At 36.5% G+C, this 19490-nt stretch overlaps 4 protein-coding genes across 4 annotated transcripts; 3 read left to right on the top strand and 1 right to left on the bottom strand.

Annotated features, from left to right (window-relative positions):
* Positions 1–1726: 1726 nt before the first annotated feature.
* On the top strand, positions 1727–5954 carry LOC106412303 (protein TIFY 4B). Its single transcript, XM_013853222.3, has 10 exons — positions 1727–1982; positions 2044–2177; positions 2247–2383; positions 2766–2856; positions 2935–3034; positions 3273–3332; positions 3442–3505; positions 3594–3796; positions 3886–4665; positions 5198–5954. Exons 1-9 carry the CDS (start codon positions 1856–1858, stop codon positions 3891–3893), a joined length of 924 nt encoding a protein of 307 aa, XP_013708676.1. The 5' UTR covers positions 1727–1855; the 3' UTR covers positions 3894–4665; positions 5198–5954.
* LOC106412030 (DNA-directed RNA polymerase V subunit 7) lies at positions 5208–5954 on the top strand. Its single transcript, XM_048765755.1, has one exon. The coding sequence runs from the start codon at positions 5208–5210 to the stop codon at positions 5742–5744; it is 537 nt and encodes a 178-aa protein (XP_048621712.1). The 3' UTR covers positions 5745–5954.
* Positions 5955–7958: 2004 nt separating this feature from the next.
* Positions 7959–10171, top strand: LOC106414158. Its single transcript, XM_013854865.3, has 4 exons — positions 7959–7992; positions 8074–8217; positions 8333–8476; positions 8580–10171. Exons 1-4 carry the CDS (start codon positions 7959–7961, stop codon positions 10169–10171), a joined length of 1914 nt encoding a protein of 637 aa, XP_013710319.1.
* Positions 10172–10196: 25 nt separating this feature from the next.
* On the bottom strand, positions 10197–18364 carry LOC106414199 (calmodulin-like protein 8). Its single transcript, XM_013854895.3, has 4 exons — positions 17902–18364; positions 17627–17790; positions 15697–15777; positions 10197–10807 (listed from the first exon to the last, which is right to left on the bottom strand). The coding sequence occupies exons 1-4, from the start codon at positions 17978–17980 to the stop codon at positions 10670–10672; spliced, it is 462 nt and encodes a 153-aa protein (XP_013710349.2). The 5' UTR covers positions 17981–18364; the 3' UTR covers positions 10197–10669.
* Between the last annotated feature and the right edge of the window lie 1126 nt (positions 18365–19490).

The following is a 19490-nucleotide window of genomic DNA, read 5'->3' as shown; positions in this document are numbered from 1 at the left end:
AATGCTTCAGGGTTAATATACAGGGGATATGGTTATTTATTTAATTATTTTACCGGGATTGATTATAAATAATTGAATGCATGGATGACATTTTTTTCATAAATACGTAACAGTTCGCTTTAAATGCGTATCTTGTGAACTGCGTAATGAGATTTGCATGTTTTATGTATTGTCACTTTAACTAGATAAGAGATGTCAACGGATCAGATATCCGTGTTTTTGAAGGTATATGATTTGATCCGTATGTTACGAATATCAAATTTTTCGATTTATTTTATTTCGGAAAAATACAGATATCCGGAAAATCGGATATCCCAAAAATATGTAGATATTTGTGGATATTTGTAAATACTTACAGATATATCTTTTCGTTTTAGTTAATACAAATAATCTAAAAAACGTTAGAGAAAATTTTGCTCTTTAAGATATTTTTACATGATATATAAAATAAAAATTAAAAGAAACAGTGAAATTATATGTTTGTAAATTTTAAAATTAATTATAAGAAAAATAAACTTAAGAAAAAGTTATAGATATCATAAAATTTTCTTTTATTTTTTCTTTTAATACTTTTATAAGTAATTATGTGAATAAAATTTATTAAATCATTCGTTAAAATAACAAGTATATAAAATCGTACATTTAATATGTTAATATATATATATTTATATAGTTGTGGGAACGGAACAGATATCCGGTTCTTAAAATTTTATATTTGTGATTTGTTTTGTTTTTAACGCATATTGATTTTTAGTTTTTGATTTGCTCCAAAACTTTACGGATATCTGGATTTTTTTAGATCGAATCGAAGTAATAATGAACTGAATCAAATTTAACGGATAAATGCGCAGTCCTATCGTGGACCAACACGTAGAAAAATGTTTACGATTATATATGATTAGAAAAAGGAGAAGGCAGGGTTTGATAATGAGAAGGAATGTCAGGCCAGATCAAGGAGATGTTAATACTTAATAGGTGTGGGAGTCCATGTTGGTCAGACTCGGACGCTTTTGCCATGTGGTTTTATGTCAAATTGCACCCTCCCCATAGGTTACGTTTTCTGTGAACAAAAAAATCCATGTTATAATTAGTACTCTTTTGTCACCAATAATTCCAAGAGATTAATCATATAATCAGAATAAGAAATGTGAAAATTCGACCAAGTATTAATGTTAGGCAACTGTAAGTAAGATAATAAAAAATTTAAAATATTACATGATCGAATGATGAAACTAAAACTAATATTATATGATGAAATTAACATGCACTAATATTATATGATATGATTTTAAATTTGAAAATATCACAGTGTTTGATGCAGAATATTCCGTTTATTTCTATATGTTTCACTCGTGCTACTATATAAAAAATAAAAAATAAAAATAAACTTGTTACATTTAATTTAATTCCACAGTTTTGACGCACACAAACAAATAATGAAGGGAATGATAGTTGAAAGAAAAAAGAATAGGAGTATAGTATAGAGTATAGAACCAAGCGCTCGTGGCTTGGTGGTAAAGGAGGTACAGCTGTACTGCCTGTCATCCGGGTTCGAGCCTTGACCACAACGGATTTAACATCTCTTCCGTTGGGGCGCTGGACCTCCTACGGGGATAGTTAGGAACGTGGCTGCCCAGATACCAGAGTTACCAAAAAAAAAAAAAAAAAAAAGAATAGGAGTATAGTTAGGAGGGCGTGATTAGGGTTAAGAGAAGAATCAGACGTGGCATTGTAGGGAGCTTCTCCCAAATATCAAGCCCATGGGACTTGTCTTAGACTTCCCTAAACTTTTACCCTCCAATAATTACAAAAACGCCACTCCTCTCTCTCCCGCCGGAGCTCCTCGGAATCTGAGATGGACGCAGGAGGAGGATTAGTGTCTTCGGCGAAGTCCATACTGGAGAAGCCTCTGAAGCTCCTCACGGAAGATGACATTTCTCAGCTCACCCGCGAGGATTGCCGCAAGTTCCTCAAGGACAAAGGTTCGATTACTTCTCACTCTCTTGCTCCGAGAATGGCAGCGGCTGACACGTGTCCTAACAGGAATGCGGAGGCCTTCTTGGAACAAATCTCAGGCGATCCAGCAAGTTTTATCCCTCAAAGCTCTCTTTGAGCCCGGCGACGACTCCGGCGCCGGCATCCTCCGCAAGATCCTCGTTTCTCCGAATCCCACTCGCGTGAGACCCTAATTTCTCTTTCCTCCACTTCGATTCTGCTCCTTCATTAACTTGTTGCTGTCATGACAGGTCACAGCAACCTCTGCTGAGCCAGCGAGCGAAGTCGGAGCACGGATTCCTTTTCAGGAAGATGACAGAAGAGATTCTCCAAGATCGGCTGAGTTCTCCGGCTCCGAGAAAGACAGCTACAACACTATCTCTCCCAGGTTCATCTCATACCTTGAGAGATTGTTGTTTAGAAAGTAGAAACTTTGATGGTTGATTGGTCAGAGAGCGTTTAGGTTGACACATCCTTTCCACTAGATTATGTGATCATACAGGCTTTATCTTGTTATTTCCAGATCTTCTTTGTTCTTTCTGTTCTAGTCTTCTGTTTTTTGGTGAAATAAATGACTTTGCTACTTTGCTACTTAGTGGGGGAAAAAACAGTTTCTTACTCCATTGGTCAGCTTTTTTGGCGTCTGATTTGTGAAAATCAGCAATGGTTTCTGCTTACGAACATGAGTTTTTAGGGTGGTAGTCCATCCATGTATTAAAAGCAAAATGTGATGTTTTAAACACGCTTATCTGTAATAATATATGTAGCAGAAGCCCAGCAGAAACAAGTGCGCTGGTTGGGCAAATGACGATATTCTATAGTGGGAAAGTGAGTGTGTATGATGGTGTACCACCTGAAAAGGTAAATGAAATGACTTTCATTTTGGCCTGCCTCACCTTGATGGCATCATGCATCTCCCTCCCTATATTGGTTTTGCAGGCGCGGTCTATCATGCACTTTGCAGCCAATCCGATTGATTTGCCTGAATATGGTGTTTCTGCTTCTGCTAGAATGACATCCAGGCCCATGAGCAGTAAAGGTAAGCGCTTTTTACAAAAGGATCTGATTTGCTTTTTCCAGTTGATAGATAGATAAATAGATGCTTCAAACTTGAAATGGTTCTGTTTCATAAGTATATTATCAAAATGGAAAAATTGAATGGATCTGCATCTTCTAACAGATGGACTACATGTTGCTTCTTTTAGTTGTGCCAGGTTCTTAACGAGTTTGAACTAATCGATAATTAAATGGAAATTGTGATTTCTTTTTTTTTACAGAGAAGATGGTTGAACCTCCCCACTATGGCCTTGAAAAGGCAAATGCTTCTCGTGATTCTGGTACCAACAGTGTTGTTCAAACATTATAAACTTGAATTGCTTGTTCCGCAGACACTCTTAAATTTTGTTTTGTTAATGTTAATGGTCGTGCTTGTGTGTGTTTGTTAAGATGCGGAGGGCCAGGCTAACAGAAAAGTGTCGTTGCAAAGATATCTTGACAAGCGGAAGGATAGGTGCTTTAGAAAGAAACAATACTCGAAATTCTTACACGCTTGTTCCATCCAGATTGCTGAATACTAATCTGTTTTTCTTTGTGAGCAGGAGATTGTTTAAGAACAAAAAGGCACCAGGAGTTGCATCATCTAGCTTGGAGATGTATCTAAATCGTAGTCAGCCAGTGACAAACGCATATTCACAAAGCCTTAGCGGTGGTGGCACTGGAGGAGAACAGCACGAGTCACCTGAAAATCAGAGAAGAAGTCCCAATCTATCTGTTGATCTGAACAGTGATTTAAATAGCGAAGGTAAGAAGATTATGAGTGAAAATCATATTGCAAACTTGAAAAGCTTTTGCTAAAATAATTAAATGTTTCCAATGTGCTTGTGTTTCTAGATAACTAACAAGATGGCCAAAAACTGGGGATGGTATTAGGGGTCGAACAAGAACAGTTAAAAAGAAGGCAAGGAATGTTCTCTAGTTCAGAAACATGGCACAAGAAGGTTGAGCTGGAGGAGTCTTAATCGATCAATTTTCTGTTTTTTTTTTTTTTTTTTGTATTAATCTTTTATTAGGTATGTAGTGCTGAGTTAGGTTAGTGACGGAAATGTTCTTTGGTTCATCAGTTGGAGAGAGTATGAGAACGGCGGGGATTTTTCGCGGTTCAAATTATGTAAATGATGTCTTTTTATGACACTTCAAACAAATGAGAGAGAGAGAAAACCTTATGTTGATTCTCTAACTTTTGAGTTTCCATCGCTACTCTCTGTCCTCCGCTACTCTGAAACGCTAGAGGCAAATCCAACGCTTCTAGAACATTTTGAATAAATCTCAGTGAACAATAAGCCTTTGGTAAGTCGCATTTCAAACATCCTTTTGATGTCTTACCAGTAAAACTGGAAAAATACAAACAAATATTACACCCAAAGTATAAAATAAAATAAAGGAATCAATCTTTTCAACAATCAACACTTCGTTCAGGTGAATGTGAACATAGAAATGGGCAAAAAAAGAATCTCAGTACTAATGGGCCTTTACAGCCCATTAACATAAAAACCTCCAAAAAGAGGTCACCTGAGTGTCTCTCTCTTTTGCTCGCATCGCATCGTTAATTCTCGGAAGCTCTCTCTTGTCGATTCTCGTGTCTTTCCCCACCTTCGGAACTCTAAAGCAAAGGTATGTCTTCTTGAATCTGCTGATTTCTCAGATATTTTCAGTCAAGCGTCTTGGACAATGTTTTGCTAAAGAATCTATGAATGGTAGTGAACCGTCGAATGTAGACAAATCTTTTTGTGGGTCCTTTGTAATTGCTAACTCTTCAACGAAGCTTTGATGACTCTCTCATGAGCACTCACTTTGTCTGCGAACTGTTCGTTAAAATGCCTGACAGAAAAGTTTCCAGTGAAAACCCCACAGTTTACCCACTTAGATTCTCTTATATGTTCCTGTTTCCGGTTTTCTTTTTGAGAACTGTCGAAAGTAGGAAACTTTGCTGGTGCATGCATACATTTGAATCCTAAAAACAGAAACTTTGATGTTCAGCTGAGATTACTATGAAAGGAAAGGTTTTAGATATCTTGTTGTTGCTTTCGTCGAAGTCTCGAAGAAAACCTATACCATATTGATTACTTCCTTTTTTTTTTAATTTCTCTCTGTGTTCTGAATCTGAGTGCTGAGGAAAATGTTTTATTTTTTTTTGGCTCTGAAGGGGCTGAAACATGTTTCTCAAAGTCGAGTTGCCATGGAACGTGATGATCCCAGCCGAAAACATGGATGCGAAAGGTCTCATGCTGAAGAGGACCATTCTGATTCAGTTGCTAGAGGCCTTTGCTTCGAAGAGAGCAACCAAGGAGCTTGGCTACTACTTAACAGTCACATCTCTAGACAAGATCGGAGAAGGCAAAATCAGGGAGCACACCGGTGAGGTCATGTTCCCTGTCGTTTTCAGCGGGATGACCTTCAAGATCTTCAAAGGAGAGATACTTGAGGGTGTGGTGCACAAGGTGCTGAGGCACGGTGTCTTCATGAGGTGTGGTCCTGTCGAGAACGTCTACCTCTCTCACGTCAAGATGCCTGATTACAAGTACCTCCCGGGAGAGAACCCCATCTTCATGAACGAGAAGATGTCTAGGATTCAGGTTGACACTTTGGTTAGGTTTGTGGTGATTGGGACCAAGTGGATGGAAGTAGAGAAGGAGTTTCAGGCGTTGGCTAGCCTTGAAGGGGACTATCTTGGACCCATCTCTGAAGAGTGAATCTGTCTGGTCTCTTCATGTGATGGTGGTTTTGTGCAATCTCTTATGTTCGGTAAGTACTCTTTTAAGTTGCGCAGACAATTAATGACCTAGAATTTCGAATGTTGATATTCTCCACCTTTAAGAGAGGAATGTTTGGACTAATTTAGGTATTTGATGTTGGCTACAATCCATTTCTTGAGTTACTAATCGATTGGCGTCACTAGTAAATTCCAACACTAGTACCAGTTTATCAAGAGTATTCTCTTGTATGTGACACTGAAAATGATCAACTAAAGCGTTTTAGTAATACGTTTCAACTTTTACCAGTCTACTTTTTACTGCAAGAAACGCAAAACCATCGTTATTACTACGTATGATATCTACATAAAACGTCATTTTGGATACATCTCATAGAGTCTTGATTTTAGTAGATACAATAAAAATGATATCCATATATTTCAATATTTAGTAGATACAATATAAAAATATCTTTCACAAATATTAACCAGAGATTTGGTTGAGTTCATAAAACAATAAAGTTAGGGCCAAATTTCAGAATTTAAAGCCTGGACCTCATTTTAAATGGTCAATATTATACATCATCGTACATCTCTCTCTACCTTAGAAACTACATGTTCTTAGAATGCGTGTATGGAAGAGTTGTGTCCTTTTATTTTAATAGATTAGATCGGATGAGAAATATAACTTAATATAATACTAGATGTCTTCTATACTATTAGAATTTGATGTTGCTCTAATCTTATCATTTAGTATTGATTTTCTTGTTTACAGTTTTTGCTTTTTCTAAATTTATACTACTGAAGTTCATCATTTTGTTTGAAGCTTAACACCTAGTCTAAATATAAATAAAACGTCTTAAAAAACTCTGAAAGAAATAGTAAAAGAAGAACCAATTTGTTGTAATCATTACATGATTAAACAGCCGAACTCACTCTAATTCCTAACCAATAATTGCATATTAACTAACTAAAATGCTGTCTATACTTTCATCCTACGGCTAATATTTTTTTAGATATCAATATTGCAGAAAGGATTGGTTTGAGGAATTCCAGCATAAAAAGACATCTTGTGTTTTAAATTTCAAATAAAAAGAGTAATGCCTTCAAAAGTTGAAAACTAATTATGGGCTTTATTCTAGCTCAAACATTTAATTTAAATCCAAAATAAAAGCTTTTAAAGGAAAACGACAACGAAAATGATTAGGGATGAGTCCCATTAGCTCAATAAAGATTTTTCTTATAAATTTGATGTATAACTATTAATTTATACAAATAATTTCCTCACTTAAAGGGACGAACAAACTTTTTTTTTTAAACGGCATGAACATACCCAATATTCCCTTCTATTTTCTTCTAACTCTGTTAGAGCATGATTAATGGAGATTCTTAATGAAATATATCTGTTTTTTAACTTTTAACTAAAAAACCTAGGAACCATTTAAAAACCGGTTCGTAGTTTTTTTTGTCAAAAGTTAAGAGACAGATTCTTATATTCCGCTAAAAACTTCACTCTAAGAACCCTCTATTAATCATGCTCTTAGCGTCTCACTGCTCATTAAACATTCACTATAGAAATGTTTTACATCATCGTACGTCTATCTAAGAAACTACATGTTTTTTTTCTTTGAACTAATTCGAGAAACTACATGTTTTTACAATGCGTTTATGGGAAGAGTGTCCTTTTTTATAGTGACTCGGATGAAAAACATAAACATCCGCTTTTGTCGTGTCCTTACTGCACGTACACTATCGAGCATAATGTCTTACTGGACATACACTAGCTTAGTTTTTCAAATATTTTGTAAGTATTCCTCTTTGTTGATGAAGTAAATTTAACAAAAATTAAAATAAATAAGAGTCGAGCAAAACCCCTACTTAAAAAGTAATCCGAAAAGAATATAAATTTAGTAAAACATTTACATGTAGCTAATCAAAAGTTTGAGACGGCTCTATATGAAATATTAACATGTCATATGGTCTCATAATGTTGTAAAGGGTCCCAAGCTCTAATAAAGTGACGCCAACTAATAAGCATTTGATTTAAGTTAAAAAAATAGTTAATAGAATACCAAACACTGCTTTACCTACGCAAGACATACAGTTCCTTGAACCTTCTCCTTCAGTTGAAAGCCCATCTTATTATTCTTTGTATCAATTTCTCAGATCTTTATCAGAGAATTTGATTAATTGAAAACTGAACACTGGGGATGATATGGGAAACAACAACGCAACCGCCAATTTAACAGGTAAAAACATCAAAGGCATCTCCGTTTTTTTTTCTTCTAATTATCATATTTCTCACTGAATATTTGTCTATGTAACTGCAGAAGAAGAAAGCACAAAGCTAGAAACCAATGGAATGTCTCCGTTGGAGAATGTTCCCGTGGAGACCACGCAAGATCAGGTGTTTCTTGTAGGTGAAGGCAAAGATGGAGATAAACAGAGGGAGAGCTTCTCTGATGGTGTTACAGGTTTTTCTTCACAGTATTTTCACTTATATCTATCTATATATAAAATCATTTAGACCAATAGATATATATATACATTTTGACCATTTTTGAGTCATTATTTTTGTTGGAAATATAGGTAAAGAGACTCCTGAAACAGAACCACAAAGCAAGGAATTAGATAAAGATCCACAAGTGACCAAGGTTGAAGAAGATATGAGTCGCAATGGCTTGGTAACGGAAACCGATGAGCAGCTACATAAAAATACATCAGTTGGAGAAGGTTGATCTGACTTTTATATCTATTATCTCTTCTCTTTTATTCTTGAATAAACCTTTATGCCTTTCTTTGTATTTTCTTAATTCATGTCTCTGCTCATGACCAGGTGTTGAAACTGTGTGTGAACCGACAAAATGGGAAGAGTTCAATGAAACTGCTGGAACTGAAGAAAAGCTGGTCATGAATGAGTCTCTAGAAGAAACTGCTCCTGCAGGGAACGTTGTAAGGCTTGATCAAGAGATCTGTATGGAACAAAGAACATGGTTTCCTGAAATCGAGCCCCAGGAGATTCTGAATCTGGACAGTGGCGTTCTTGATGATGAAGTTATAAATGAAGGAAAAGCTGACAAGGAGATCTCTGAACCTGGTTCACAAGGATCAAACGCGATCGGTTTTGAAGATTATAAGGAAGAGAAGGACATGGAGATAGCAAGAGAAGCAGCAAGTCTGAAACGCATGTCTCGATGCAGATCTCTACCAGTGAGGAACAATAGTAGAGTTAAGGGAGACTCGCCGGTTCAAGGATTGGTTTCAGAGGTTGCGTATCCTTCAAGAAACAAAACGGGTTTCGATAAAGCCAAAACGTCAGACATTCTGCCTGTTTCTTGCCAAACAAGCAACAAAGGGCAAGAAACTACTAAAGCAATAAATGAAAGCAGCAAAGAAGCTAAACTTGAGATGCGATCTCCCAGCTTTAGTAATGATCTAAGAATCGAGGAAAGGAGCAATGAGCCGACAGAAGAAACTCCTTTACTCTCTCAAGACAAGACTGAGAAATACAAGGCAACACTTGATGTGGAAGAGGAAGCTGTAATGCTGAAGAGAAGCGAGACTGAGAAAATAAGAGGCTTTGAGTTGTCTCTAGGGTTGTCGATGAACCTCAGTGGGAGATGTGACGCAGATGATAGCTTCAAAGAAACCGAGAGCTCAGAAGATAACTTGCTAGAGGAAAAACGTAACATGTCTGAGACTCTGCTTGTTTCTTGTGTAGGAAGCAAAAAGGCAGAAGATACTAATGATGTGATAAGTGAAAGAAACAAAGGAGATGTACTTGAGATGCGGTCACCGAGCTCTGGAAATGACCTAAGAACCAAAGAAAGAAGCGGTAAATCTACAGAGGAAACTTCTTTACTCTCGCAGGATAAGACTGAGGCATACAACTCAACACCCAATGTGGAAGAGAAAACCGTGATGCTAAAGAGAAGTGAGACTGAGAAACTAAGAGGCTTTGAGTTGTCTCTAGGGCTGTCCATGAATCTCAGTGGGAGATGTGACGGAGATGGTAGCTTCAAAGAAATCAATAGCTCAGAAGATAACTTGGGGGACAAGGAAGCTAACACGTCTGAGACTCTCTTTGTTTCTTGTGTAGGAAGCAGCAGCAGCAAAGCGCAAGAAGCTTCGTTACTTTGTCAAGACAAGACAGAGACATATGAGGCAACAATTGATGTGGAAAAGAAAACTGTGATGCTGAAGAGAAGTGAGTCTGAGGAAACAAGAGGCTTTGAGTTGTCTCGAGAGTTGTCCATGAAACCTGGTGAGAGATCCGAGGCAGATGATAGCCTGAAAGAAAACAAAGACTCAGGAGACAACTTGCTGGACAAGAAAGCTTCTTGGGGTTCTATGAGAGGCAGAGTCAGAAAAAGGAGCAAATCTTCGCTATTTGGAACATGCCTCTGCTGCAACATTGCAATGAATTGAACAGATTTGCATTATCGGTCTTGTGATTTGAAGGTTTTTTCTAAAATTATTATGGGATATTGGGAGGAAACCAAATGATTGTGTGGATTGGGTTTCCTGTATACATGACATGGGTTTTCTGTTTGAGGGGTTTATAAATGTTGTTGGTTTTATGATATTTCCTTACAATATGAAATTTGGGTATGGTTTATATTAGTTCATTACCATATAACTAGTCAAGATTAGTTATGGTGGTCCTATATATTTGTCACAACTTGTGAAACACTGAGAGAAGGACAAAAAGTCAAATTGTGTTTCAAAAATGTAATATACCAAGCTATAGAGATCAAACTGCACCTCAAAGGTACACCAAGAGACAAAAACTAAACTGAAGCTGAAAGCTTCTTAGAATTAATTTCAGAATAATTGCATTTGTTGAGATGTAGTGAAGACAAAGAAGCAAAAACTAACAAGGCAGTTGAGGATAATTTGCTTTGTTAGTCCTCAAATTAATAGTAATTAGCCAATGTTGATCATCATCTTGACAAATTCATCATAGTTGACTTGGCCATCACCATCCAAATCTGCCTCCTTTATCATTTGTTCAACTTCTTCATCTGTTAGCTTTTCCCCTAGATTTATCATTACATGACTCAACTGCAATAACAAAGCTTTTGAAATTAGTAAATAAATTTGTACATGTCAATCAAACCTGTTAATTAGATCTTGTAGAGACTCATACTCTTTCAAAACATTTTAATTATAAGCAAACCCAATCATTTTTTTTCAGAAAGAAGCAACAAGTTTTGGCCTTAGTCTGACCCTTCCGTTTAAAGAGACCTATTATCTGAAGACCAGCATACAGTAGATTTGTTATATACCTAATTGATGATGTCTCTTATCCCCTCATTTTTTGGAAGGCTTTTGCGCTCCAATAGTCCCTCATTCCCTCAAATTTTAAAGGAGTGAATAGTACACCCTCAAATTATATATTTGACACTATTCACTCCCTTAAAACACTATTTATTTTTTAATTTAGTCCCTACAGTTATATATGTTTGACAATAGCATGAATAACTTTTTATATATCATATTTTAGTACTTATCGTTATATTTTCTTTAAATTATTTCGATTTAAATTATTTTATTAACATTTTTTGTATTATTTATAGTTATATTTGACTAAATGTTATTATATTCTCTCAAAAATATTTTATTTTAATATGCTTCAAATAATATGTTTTATTGATTTTTGAAAATTTTGTGATTATATTTAATTATTAATAATTTAATGACTAAAATGTAAATTGTTAACTTCTAAAAAAACATTTGTGAGTGACTATCGGAGAACCACCCCTTCGTCCCTTTATTTTAAAGGTGTACTCCATTGAAAATGAGGAGACTTGCTGGAAATGTTCTTACTGTTAACAAGGAAGAAGCTAGAATATTAATACTTAGATTATAGCTGCAAGAACTCGAGCTTTATTAGATCGACGTGTTTGAGAAAATAAACTCGAATTGAACTTATTTGTTAGGCATGAGTCATGCATTTCAAATACACAATTAGAAAGCCTCTGGCTATGGTTATAATGCTATCTAAAAAGGTTATTAATAAATTGTATATATATGCATACCAAAATGTGCATATATGACTTTCTACGCACTAATGCAACTTCTGAGGATGTGAAGAAAAGTATATATATTTAGTTAAACTAGGTGAAACATGTGCCCACCTGTACAGAAAACCAAATATCAAACGCATTTGACTCCTAACTTGTTTTCCGCTAATTGTTTTTTTTTTGTCACTCCTCGTTCTTCTCCAAAGATTCACAATGCCAGCTAGCTCTAAGCCTTCACGACGGAAAAATGTTTAGAATATTTTATAAGACAAGTATGTGATCTCTTTAAATTGGAAGATTGCCTGGCGCTGTTGTCTGATTTTTGTCATTAATTCAAAATATTTCAATGAGTGTTTAGCTGGCTTTATCATCTATCTAGTTAATGCAGAATTAATTGATCAAGTGGGTCAATGAACAAAATATAACTCATAGTTATGATGCTTAGCCTGGATTTGACAATTTAGCGATATAAAGCATGTACCACTTAAGCAGAGGAAACATTTATGAAACTGGTTCATGAACCCTAATTAAATTTGACAAAAAACCCAATAAGGATTTAGCAAACAGAAAATATAAAAAATTGTGGCTCTAAAACATTTATAAAAATATCAACAGAGTTAAGATCCAGACTTCTCGGATCATGCATCAGCTAAGGTGATTCTCAGGAAAGATGGAAATAAAGCAAAGAAACCTTTCAAGTTTTACAACTTCCTTCTCACCCACAAAGATTTCCTAAGCAGCGTTGCTCTACACTGGTATACTTGCGATGTACGGGGATCAGCCATGTTCAGAGTTTCAACAAAGTTAAAGACTCTAAAGAATGAGATCCAGGCCTTCAGCAGAGAAAACTACTCTGACCTTGAGAAGAGAGTTCAGGAAGCGCATGTCATTGTACTTGATTGCCAAACCAAGCATCTTCTTGACCCCACTCCATCACTCGCTGAAGAAGAAGCTGAAGCTCAACGTAAATGGCAAGTCCTTGCTACTGCTGAGGAGTCCTTCTTACATCAGAGGTCCCGTGTTACATGGTTGAAAGTAGGAGATAGCAGCACTCTGTTCTATCACCGGATGATGTCCTTGAGGAAATCAGCTAATCACATTCACTTTCTCTTGGATGATCAAGATGTAAAATGGGAAAATCAAGAAGACATCAACAATATTTGTGTGGAGTATTTCTCAAACCTCCTTGGTGGAGAGGTCTTACCGAAAATGTTTGTGCAGAGCAACATTGATCTGCTCCTACCCTTCAGATGCTCATCAACTCAAGCTTCTGCCCTCGAAAGGCCTTTCTCTGCAGTAGAAATCAAGGAAGCTTTCTTCTCTCTCCCGCATAATAAAACTTGTGGTCCCGACGGATACTCAGCTGAGTTCTTCACAGGTTGCTGGAATATTGTTGGAGCGGAGGTTTGTGAGGCAGTAGCAGAATTTTTCTCTTCTGGTCAGCTACTTAAGCAGTGGAACGCCACCACCCTCGTGCTGATTCCCAAGATCCCAACTGCTTGTAAAACATCGGACTTCAGGCCCATAGCCTGTCTTAACACAGTTTACAAAGTAATAGCTAAACTACTGGCCAAAAGACTATGTGATGTGCTTAATCAGGTCATCTCCCCATCTCAATCAGCTTTCATGCCAGGGCGCTTACTCTCTGAGAATGAGCTCCTCGCTACCGAAATAATTCAGGGCTACAACAGATCAAACATCAGTCCTCGAGGAATGCTAAAGGTGGACTTACGTAAAGCCTTTGACTCAGTGAGATGGGATTTCATACTCGCTGCATTGGAGACCCTGGGGATTCCGGAGAAGTTCATCAATTGGATTAATCAATGCCTCTCCACAGCTTCTTTCACGCTAGCGATTAATGGTTGCAGCTCAGGGTTCTTCAAAAGCTCAAAAGGGCTGCGGCAGGGAGACCCGCTGTCTCCATACCTGTTCGTCCTCGCAATGGAGGTCTTCACCCGGTTACTTACCTCCAGATTTGAGAACGGCTCTATAAATTATCATCCAGGTACTGCTGAGCTCAATATCTCACACTTAATGTTTGCGGACGATGTGATGATATTTTTTGATGGAACAAGCAACTCACTCCATGGAATTACTGAAACATTAGACGACTTCGCAAGTTGGTCCGGTCTGTATATGAACAGACACAAAACGGAGTTGTTTCACGCTGGTCTGAACCAAGTCGAATCCACCGCAATTGCAGCCTTTGGATTTCCCATTGGTTCACTACCTATCAGATATCTCAGTTTACCTCTTATGCATCGTAAACTGAGAATATCAGAATATGAACCGCTGCTGGATAGTATTGTCAGAAAATTCAGAGGATGGGCGACTAAAACATTGTCATATGCAGGAAGATTGCCTCTCATATCCACTGTAATCTCTGGTTCAGTCAACTTTTGGTGCTCAACATTCATGCTCCCCAAAGGTTGTGTTAAGATTGAACGCCTCTGCTCAAGGTTCTTGTGGTCTGGACAAATCGAATTAGCGAAAGGGGCTAAGGTAAACTGGAATGTGGTTTGTTTACCTAAAGCTGAAGGGGGTTTGGGGCTGAGAAACTACGCCATTTGGAATAAAGTGTTGTGCCTTCGTTTCATCTGGCTTTTTTTCTCGAACTCGGACTCACTATGGGCAGCATGGCATAAACGTCACCATCTTAGCCAAAGGAACTTCTGGACTATAGCCCAATCTAACGCCCATTCTTGGACCTGGAAAACGCTCCTTAATCTCCGCCCTATAGCTTCACGCTTTATCCATGGAAATCTAGGTAATGGCCGCGTACTCAGTTTCTGGTTTGACTCATGGCTACCAACTGGTCCGCTGGTAGAACTGTTTGGAGAAGGTGGCCCCAGCGAACTCGGAATTCCCTTGAACGCAAAGGTTGTTGATGTGTCTAATGTAACATCTTGGGATCTCCCTCACGCTAGATCAGAAAAGGCTCTCCAACTTCACATTGCCCTCACATCTGTCTCTCCCCGAGGAGCACAGACACAGAAGACTCCTACAACTGGAAAGTAAATGGTTCGATCTGCAATGGGTACTCCTCCTCTCAAACTTGGGAGGCGATCAGGCCTCGAGAATCAACTAAAGCATGGGCACCAACAGTCTGGTTCAAAGGTGTTGTTCCCAAACAAGCTTTTAATATGTGGCTCACTACACTCAACAGGCTCCCGACAAAAACTCGCCTGGCTTCTTGGGGTCTGAACATCACCACTACATGCAGTCTATGCAACTCCGCAGATGAAGCCAGGGACCATCTCTTTTTGAACTGCAGGTTTGCCGTGTACCTTTGGGCTGCAGTCTTCGCAAGGCTCTCCCCTCGACAGCCACCGTTCATATCTTGGGCTGAGCTGCTCTCTTGGTGTAGAGTCCAATCGCCATCAGCGCCATCTACCCTGCGAAGACTAGTCACCCACGTTCTTGTATATCACGTATGGAGACAGAGGAATAATCTTCTCCATAACAATACCCATCTCTCTTCAGCCGAAACATTCAAATTATTGGACAGAGATGTGAGGAACACGATCACCGCTCGGCGCAACAAGCGCAACTTCAACAACCTCATGGCGCTTTGGATCAGATGACCGAGTCTTCTCAACCGCCTATAACTACTCCCTTTCTTGTTTTTTATTTAATTTTTGCCAAGAAGGATGTATGTAAAAGTCTTTCCATTGTAGAGACAAACTGCTCATTTTAACTAATGATATTTACAATTTAGCAAAAAAAAAAAAAAGACCGTACATGCTATTATTGAAGAACGTTGTACAAAACGTAATCCAGTGCATGGAACTAATTTGTTTATATAGTTTTATTAATAAGTCAAGGTTATATCTTCCTATATACGCACTTATATAGAGACATAAAGAACTCAAATTAAAGGGCCCCAAATTAAAACTAAAAAAAAACGAGATTGAAAAAATCACGGACCTCACTGGCAGAGATATAACCATTTTGGTCTTTGTCAAAGACTTTGAATACTTCTTTCAGCTCTTCTTCTGCGTCATTTTCCTATACCATCAAATCACGACACCAAATTAACAAACATTACCTGTTATAAAATATAACTAGATAGTAACCCGCGCAAAGCGCGGAATAAGATGTCTATATTAATGTTGAAATTTATATATTATGATTATGTATAAAATAAGATATACTTTAAGCGATAGTTAGATAGAACTAAAGGTATGATTGTTATTAAGGGCGAAGCCATAAACTTTTTTATAATGAGCTCACTAATATTAAAATTTTAAATATGGTGTTTGCAAGTTTGAGAAGAAGTTTTGGAAAATATTTTTTGTTTATATTTTACCTATCACGTTGTAGTAGTTATGGACTTAAGGGATTAACACATAAAATCGAAAAAACGTGGATCAATAACATATTATAAGCAAAACAATAACTGTATGAAAAAAAAAAAAGTACAACTCCTTTAAATTCAGTAAACAAAGTTGCATAATAAAATAAATTGAAGGTTATTTGACCCTCTAAATTGTAAAGGTTGTTCCAGATGCGACAGCACGTGAGACTTGCTGGTGGTTCGTTCCTGGAAGTTTCTTCTCATCTTCAAGGTCATCTAATGTAGAGCTCTCATGGCGGCGAAGGTGGTGACACTCGCATGCTTATATTGCTTGCTCGAGAAGACTAATACACTAAGCCGAGACGATTTACAGTGATTCAATTTCCTCGAAACAGAGATCACCTCATCGAGCAGTAACAAAACCGAATATGACACATTTGAGAAATAGTTTTCAACGTCCTCTTTCAGCAATGAGAGGCAGTTCTCAAGAACGTGAGTGCTCTGCTAAATGCATGAAAGCAGGTACGGAGAAAAGGGTTCTTTCATTAACACTTGGCATCATACAAAAGTTTCATCGTTTTGTTGTCTCTACGGATCTGTCGATTTAATGGTGATAGATCAGATGGGTTACCGTTTTTAACAGAAACGTATAGAGAAATAATGAATATTTATTGATGCTATGATTATATTGAGAGGATTGATAAATCAACTAATCGAACTTGAAGCTGAAGGTTTATCACGTAAAAGTGTTCGTCAAGAAAAATATAGATGGTATAAAATTTTTTTAAAGGAATGTTAGTGTGAACGCATTAAATTCACAGTTTTGGTGAGAAACGTTCTCTACGTGACACATAAGCGTTTTACTAAATAAAAGCTTCTCGTGAAGCCACGTCACCACATCACATTCCTTGCCAATAAACTTTTAAGGTAAGTTTTAAAAGTGGTTCTCCTTTAATATATAGGAGATTATTGTCTTTATTTAGAGTATAATCAAATGGCTCTTTACAAATGAGATTTGTTAATAGAGAAAAAATAAAAGTCTTATTTATTAAAAAAATAATTAAATTTCTTGACCAAAGCAAAAAAATATATAATTAAAACCTAAAAAGGTGATTAAATATTTACTATAATAAAAAAAACAATTTGTCAAAAAAAAGAGAAGAAGAATATTTCTAACTACACTCAAGAAATATAAAACAGAGGCATAATGAATGATACAGCTCCATTTTGACAACAGTCATAAATGATATGAGCAAAAAAAAAATAGTTGATGTAATTGATTGTGAAATAGTACATATTTCGTATCAAACTAACTAAGCATGAATGTAATAACATATGGAGAGACCCCGGCACGAGAGAGGAATATTTCTAACTATACTCAAGAAATATAAAACAGAGGCATAATGAATGAGACAGCTCCATTTTGACAACACTCATAATAGATATGAGCAAAAAAAAATTCGTTCATGTAATTGATTGTGAAATAGTACATATTTCGTATCAAACTAACTAAGCATGAATGTAATAACATATGGAGAGACCCCGGCACGAGAGACGAACCTGAAGTTTGTTGGTCATGAGGTTAAGAAACTCAGCAAATTCAATGGTGGCATTACCATCGGAGTCGATCTCAGTGATGATATCGTGAAGTTCTTGTTCTGTTGGATTCTGATCCAACCAACGGATCACTGTTAAAAGTTCTTCTACCGTTATACGACCTGTTACTGGATTCCAAAAGAACAATATATATGTCACCAACACATATACTTAATTATATATATATATATATATATATATATATATATATATTATCATTTAGAGAAGAAAGAGAGAACCGTCGCCGTCTTTGTCCAAGAGACAAAAGACCTCTTTGAACTCGATGATCTGATCCTTTGTCAGTGCTGTGTCTTCCATTGTTTTATGGGGTCGTGAGAGAGAAGAGAAGAGAGAGAGCCAAAGGTTTAAAGTTGTTGATGAATCTCTGATTTATGGTCTATTTGTAGAGTCGTGACAAGAACTTTCTACTTTGGACTCATGGTACTTTTTCAATCTATAAGCCTTCTAAAATTATTTAAAGTTAAAAGGGAAGTTTTTAATTCTAGAGCAGAAAATTTTAATTCTGGTCACATGACCCAATAGCATATAATAATTGTTGCTGTTCTCGAGCTACGGTTAAGTCGTACATAATCGTCATTAGTAAAGACTTATTGTATCTAAAACTCAACCGTTTAACTGTCTAAATGTCCTGTTAACAAAAAGAAGCTGTTCAAATGTCCGTCTGACGGCTGAAACCACTAGGATGTGTTGTTATTGGATCTAAGTGATTAGACTCACTAAGCTCATAAAACTCTCCAAGCTTCAACTCTCATTTGCTGGTCTAAGTTTACTCTATTAGACATTTTGTTTTGTTTTAAGTTAAAAATATATATTACCAACGTTGAGTTGGCCTAGTGGTAAAGGGGTTACAGTTGTAACTACCGCCACTCATGTTCAATTCACGGTGGAAGATACTATTTACAATGATTGAGTTCCCGGCAAAGAGGTGAAACTACCATTTTTTTAACCAAAAAATATATATTACCAAAGACACATTACAAAGGAGAACACACGACCAAGATCAATTGGGTAGATGCATATAGTTCGACTCCAGGATGAATTATACTGAGGCTTCAAACGAACATAATATAGAGAAAAGAAAAAGAGCAGCCAAAATTTGTGTCATCTGACCATGGAAGGAGTATATTGTATTTAAAGAGTTAAAATATATAAATCTATAGTTCTTATACTATTAAATTTATAGTAAACGTTTATAATTTCTTAAATTTCAGGATCAGCCATCTTAAAAAAAATTACCAAAATAATCGAAAGAGTTTTTTTTTTGTTCAACGCAAAGAAAGTTTTTTTGATTTCCCAAAAACCATGGTTCTAAAAATTGGTTTAGGCTAAAATGATTTTCCGAAAGTCCTTTTTATACGATTCAAATTGGTTTAAACTGTTCAAATCGATTAAAATTGGTTAAAATCAGTTTAAATCGAAAGAAATTAGTTTATATCCATTAAATTAATCAATAATGTTAGTAAAAATTTATAATTTTTTTTTGTATATCTAATTTTGACAATTCATCAAAATAATTTTATTATTAAATTCAAAAATTAAAATATCTTATGTAAATGTAATGTATTTACATTAAATTAACAATTTGTTAATGTTTAAGCCTCGTCTAACCTCTGGTCCACCTAGTCGCTAGTCTTTTACAGAAGGTATAGGGGGTGATTGGTAGCTGTTGTAGGTGTTGTCCATAGCCCTATTTATTTCTACAGCACCAAATTCAGAGCAATCAAGCTTTAAATTTTTTTTTGAAACCACAGCTCTTGAAATAACCTACAGCTGTACAAGTGCTCTGCAGAGCCAAATATTCAAAGCA

Source organism: Brassica napus, chromosome C8 (genome assembly GCF_020379485.1).
Source record: "Brassica napus cultivar Da-Ae chromosome C8, Da-Ae, whole genome shotgun sequence".
Lineage (NCBI taxonomy): Eukaryota > Viridiplantae > Streptophyta > Magnoliopsida > Brassicales > Brassicaceae > Brassica > Brassica napus.
Note: the sequence above shows the minus strand (reverse complement) of the source record. Positions and strands in the feature narration are given on the sequence as shown.

Bases quoted from the DNA above. Each gene is read 5' to 3' on its own strand.
- LOC106412303 (XM_013853222.3), top strand. From the start codon at position 1,856: ATGGACGCAGGAGGAGGATTAGTGTCTTCGGCGAAGTCCATACTGGAG. The intron at 2,178-2,246 runs GTGAGACCCTAA...CTGTCATGACAG, and splicing joins TTTCTCCGAATCCCACTCGC to GTCACAGCAACCTCTGCTGA. The intron at 3,333-3,441 runs GTACCAACAGTG...GTGTTTGTTAAG, and splicing joins AAATGCTTCTCGTGATTCTG to ATGCGGAGGGCCAGGCTAAC.
- LOC106412030 (XM_048765755.1), top strand. From the start codon at position 5,208: ATGTTTCTCAAAGTCGAGTTGCCATGGAACGTGATGATCCCAGCCGAA.
- LOC106414158 (XM_013854865.3), top strand. From the start codon at position 7,959: ATGGGAAACAACAACGCAACCGCCAATTTAACAG. The intron at 7,993-8,073 runs GTAAAAACATCA...ATGTAACTGCAG, and splicing joins CGCAACCGCCAATTTAACAG to AAGAAGAAAGCACAAAGCTA. The intron at 8,218-8,332 runs GTTTTTCTTCAC...TTGGAAATATAG, and splicing joins CTTCTCTGATGGTGTTACAG to GTAAAGAGACTCCTGAAACA.
- LOC106414199 (XM_013854895.3), bottom strand. From the start codon at position 17,980: ATGGAAGACACAGCACTGACAAAGGATCAGATCATCGAGTTCAAAGAG. The intron at 15,778-17,626 runs GTTCGTCTCTCG...TTGATGGTATAG, and splicing joins TCATGACCAACAAACTTCAG to GAAAATGACGCAGAAGAAGA. The intron at 10,808-15,696 runs GTCCGTGATTTT...TTGTTATTGCAG, and splicing joins GTTATATCTCTGCCAGTGAG to TTGAGTCATGTAATGATAAA.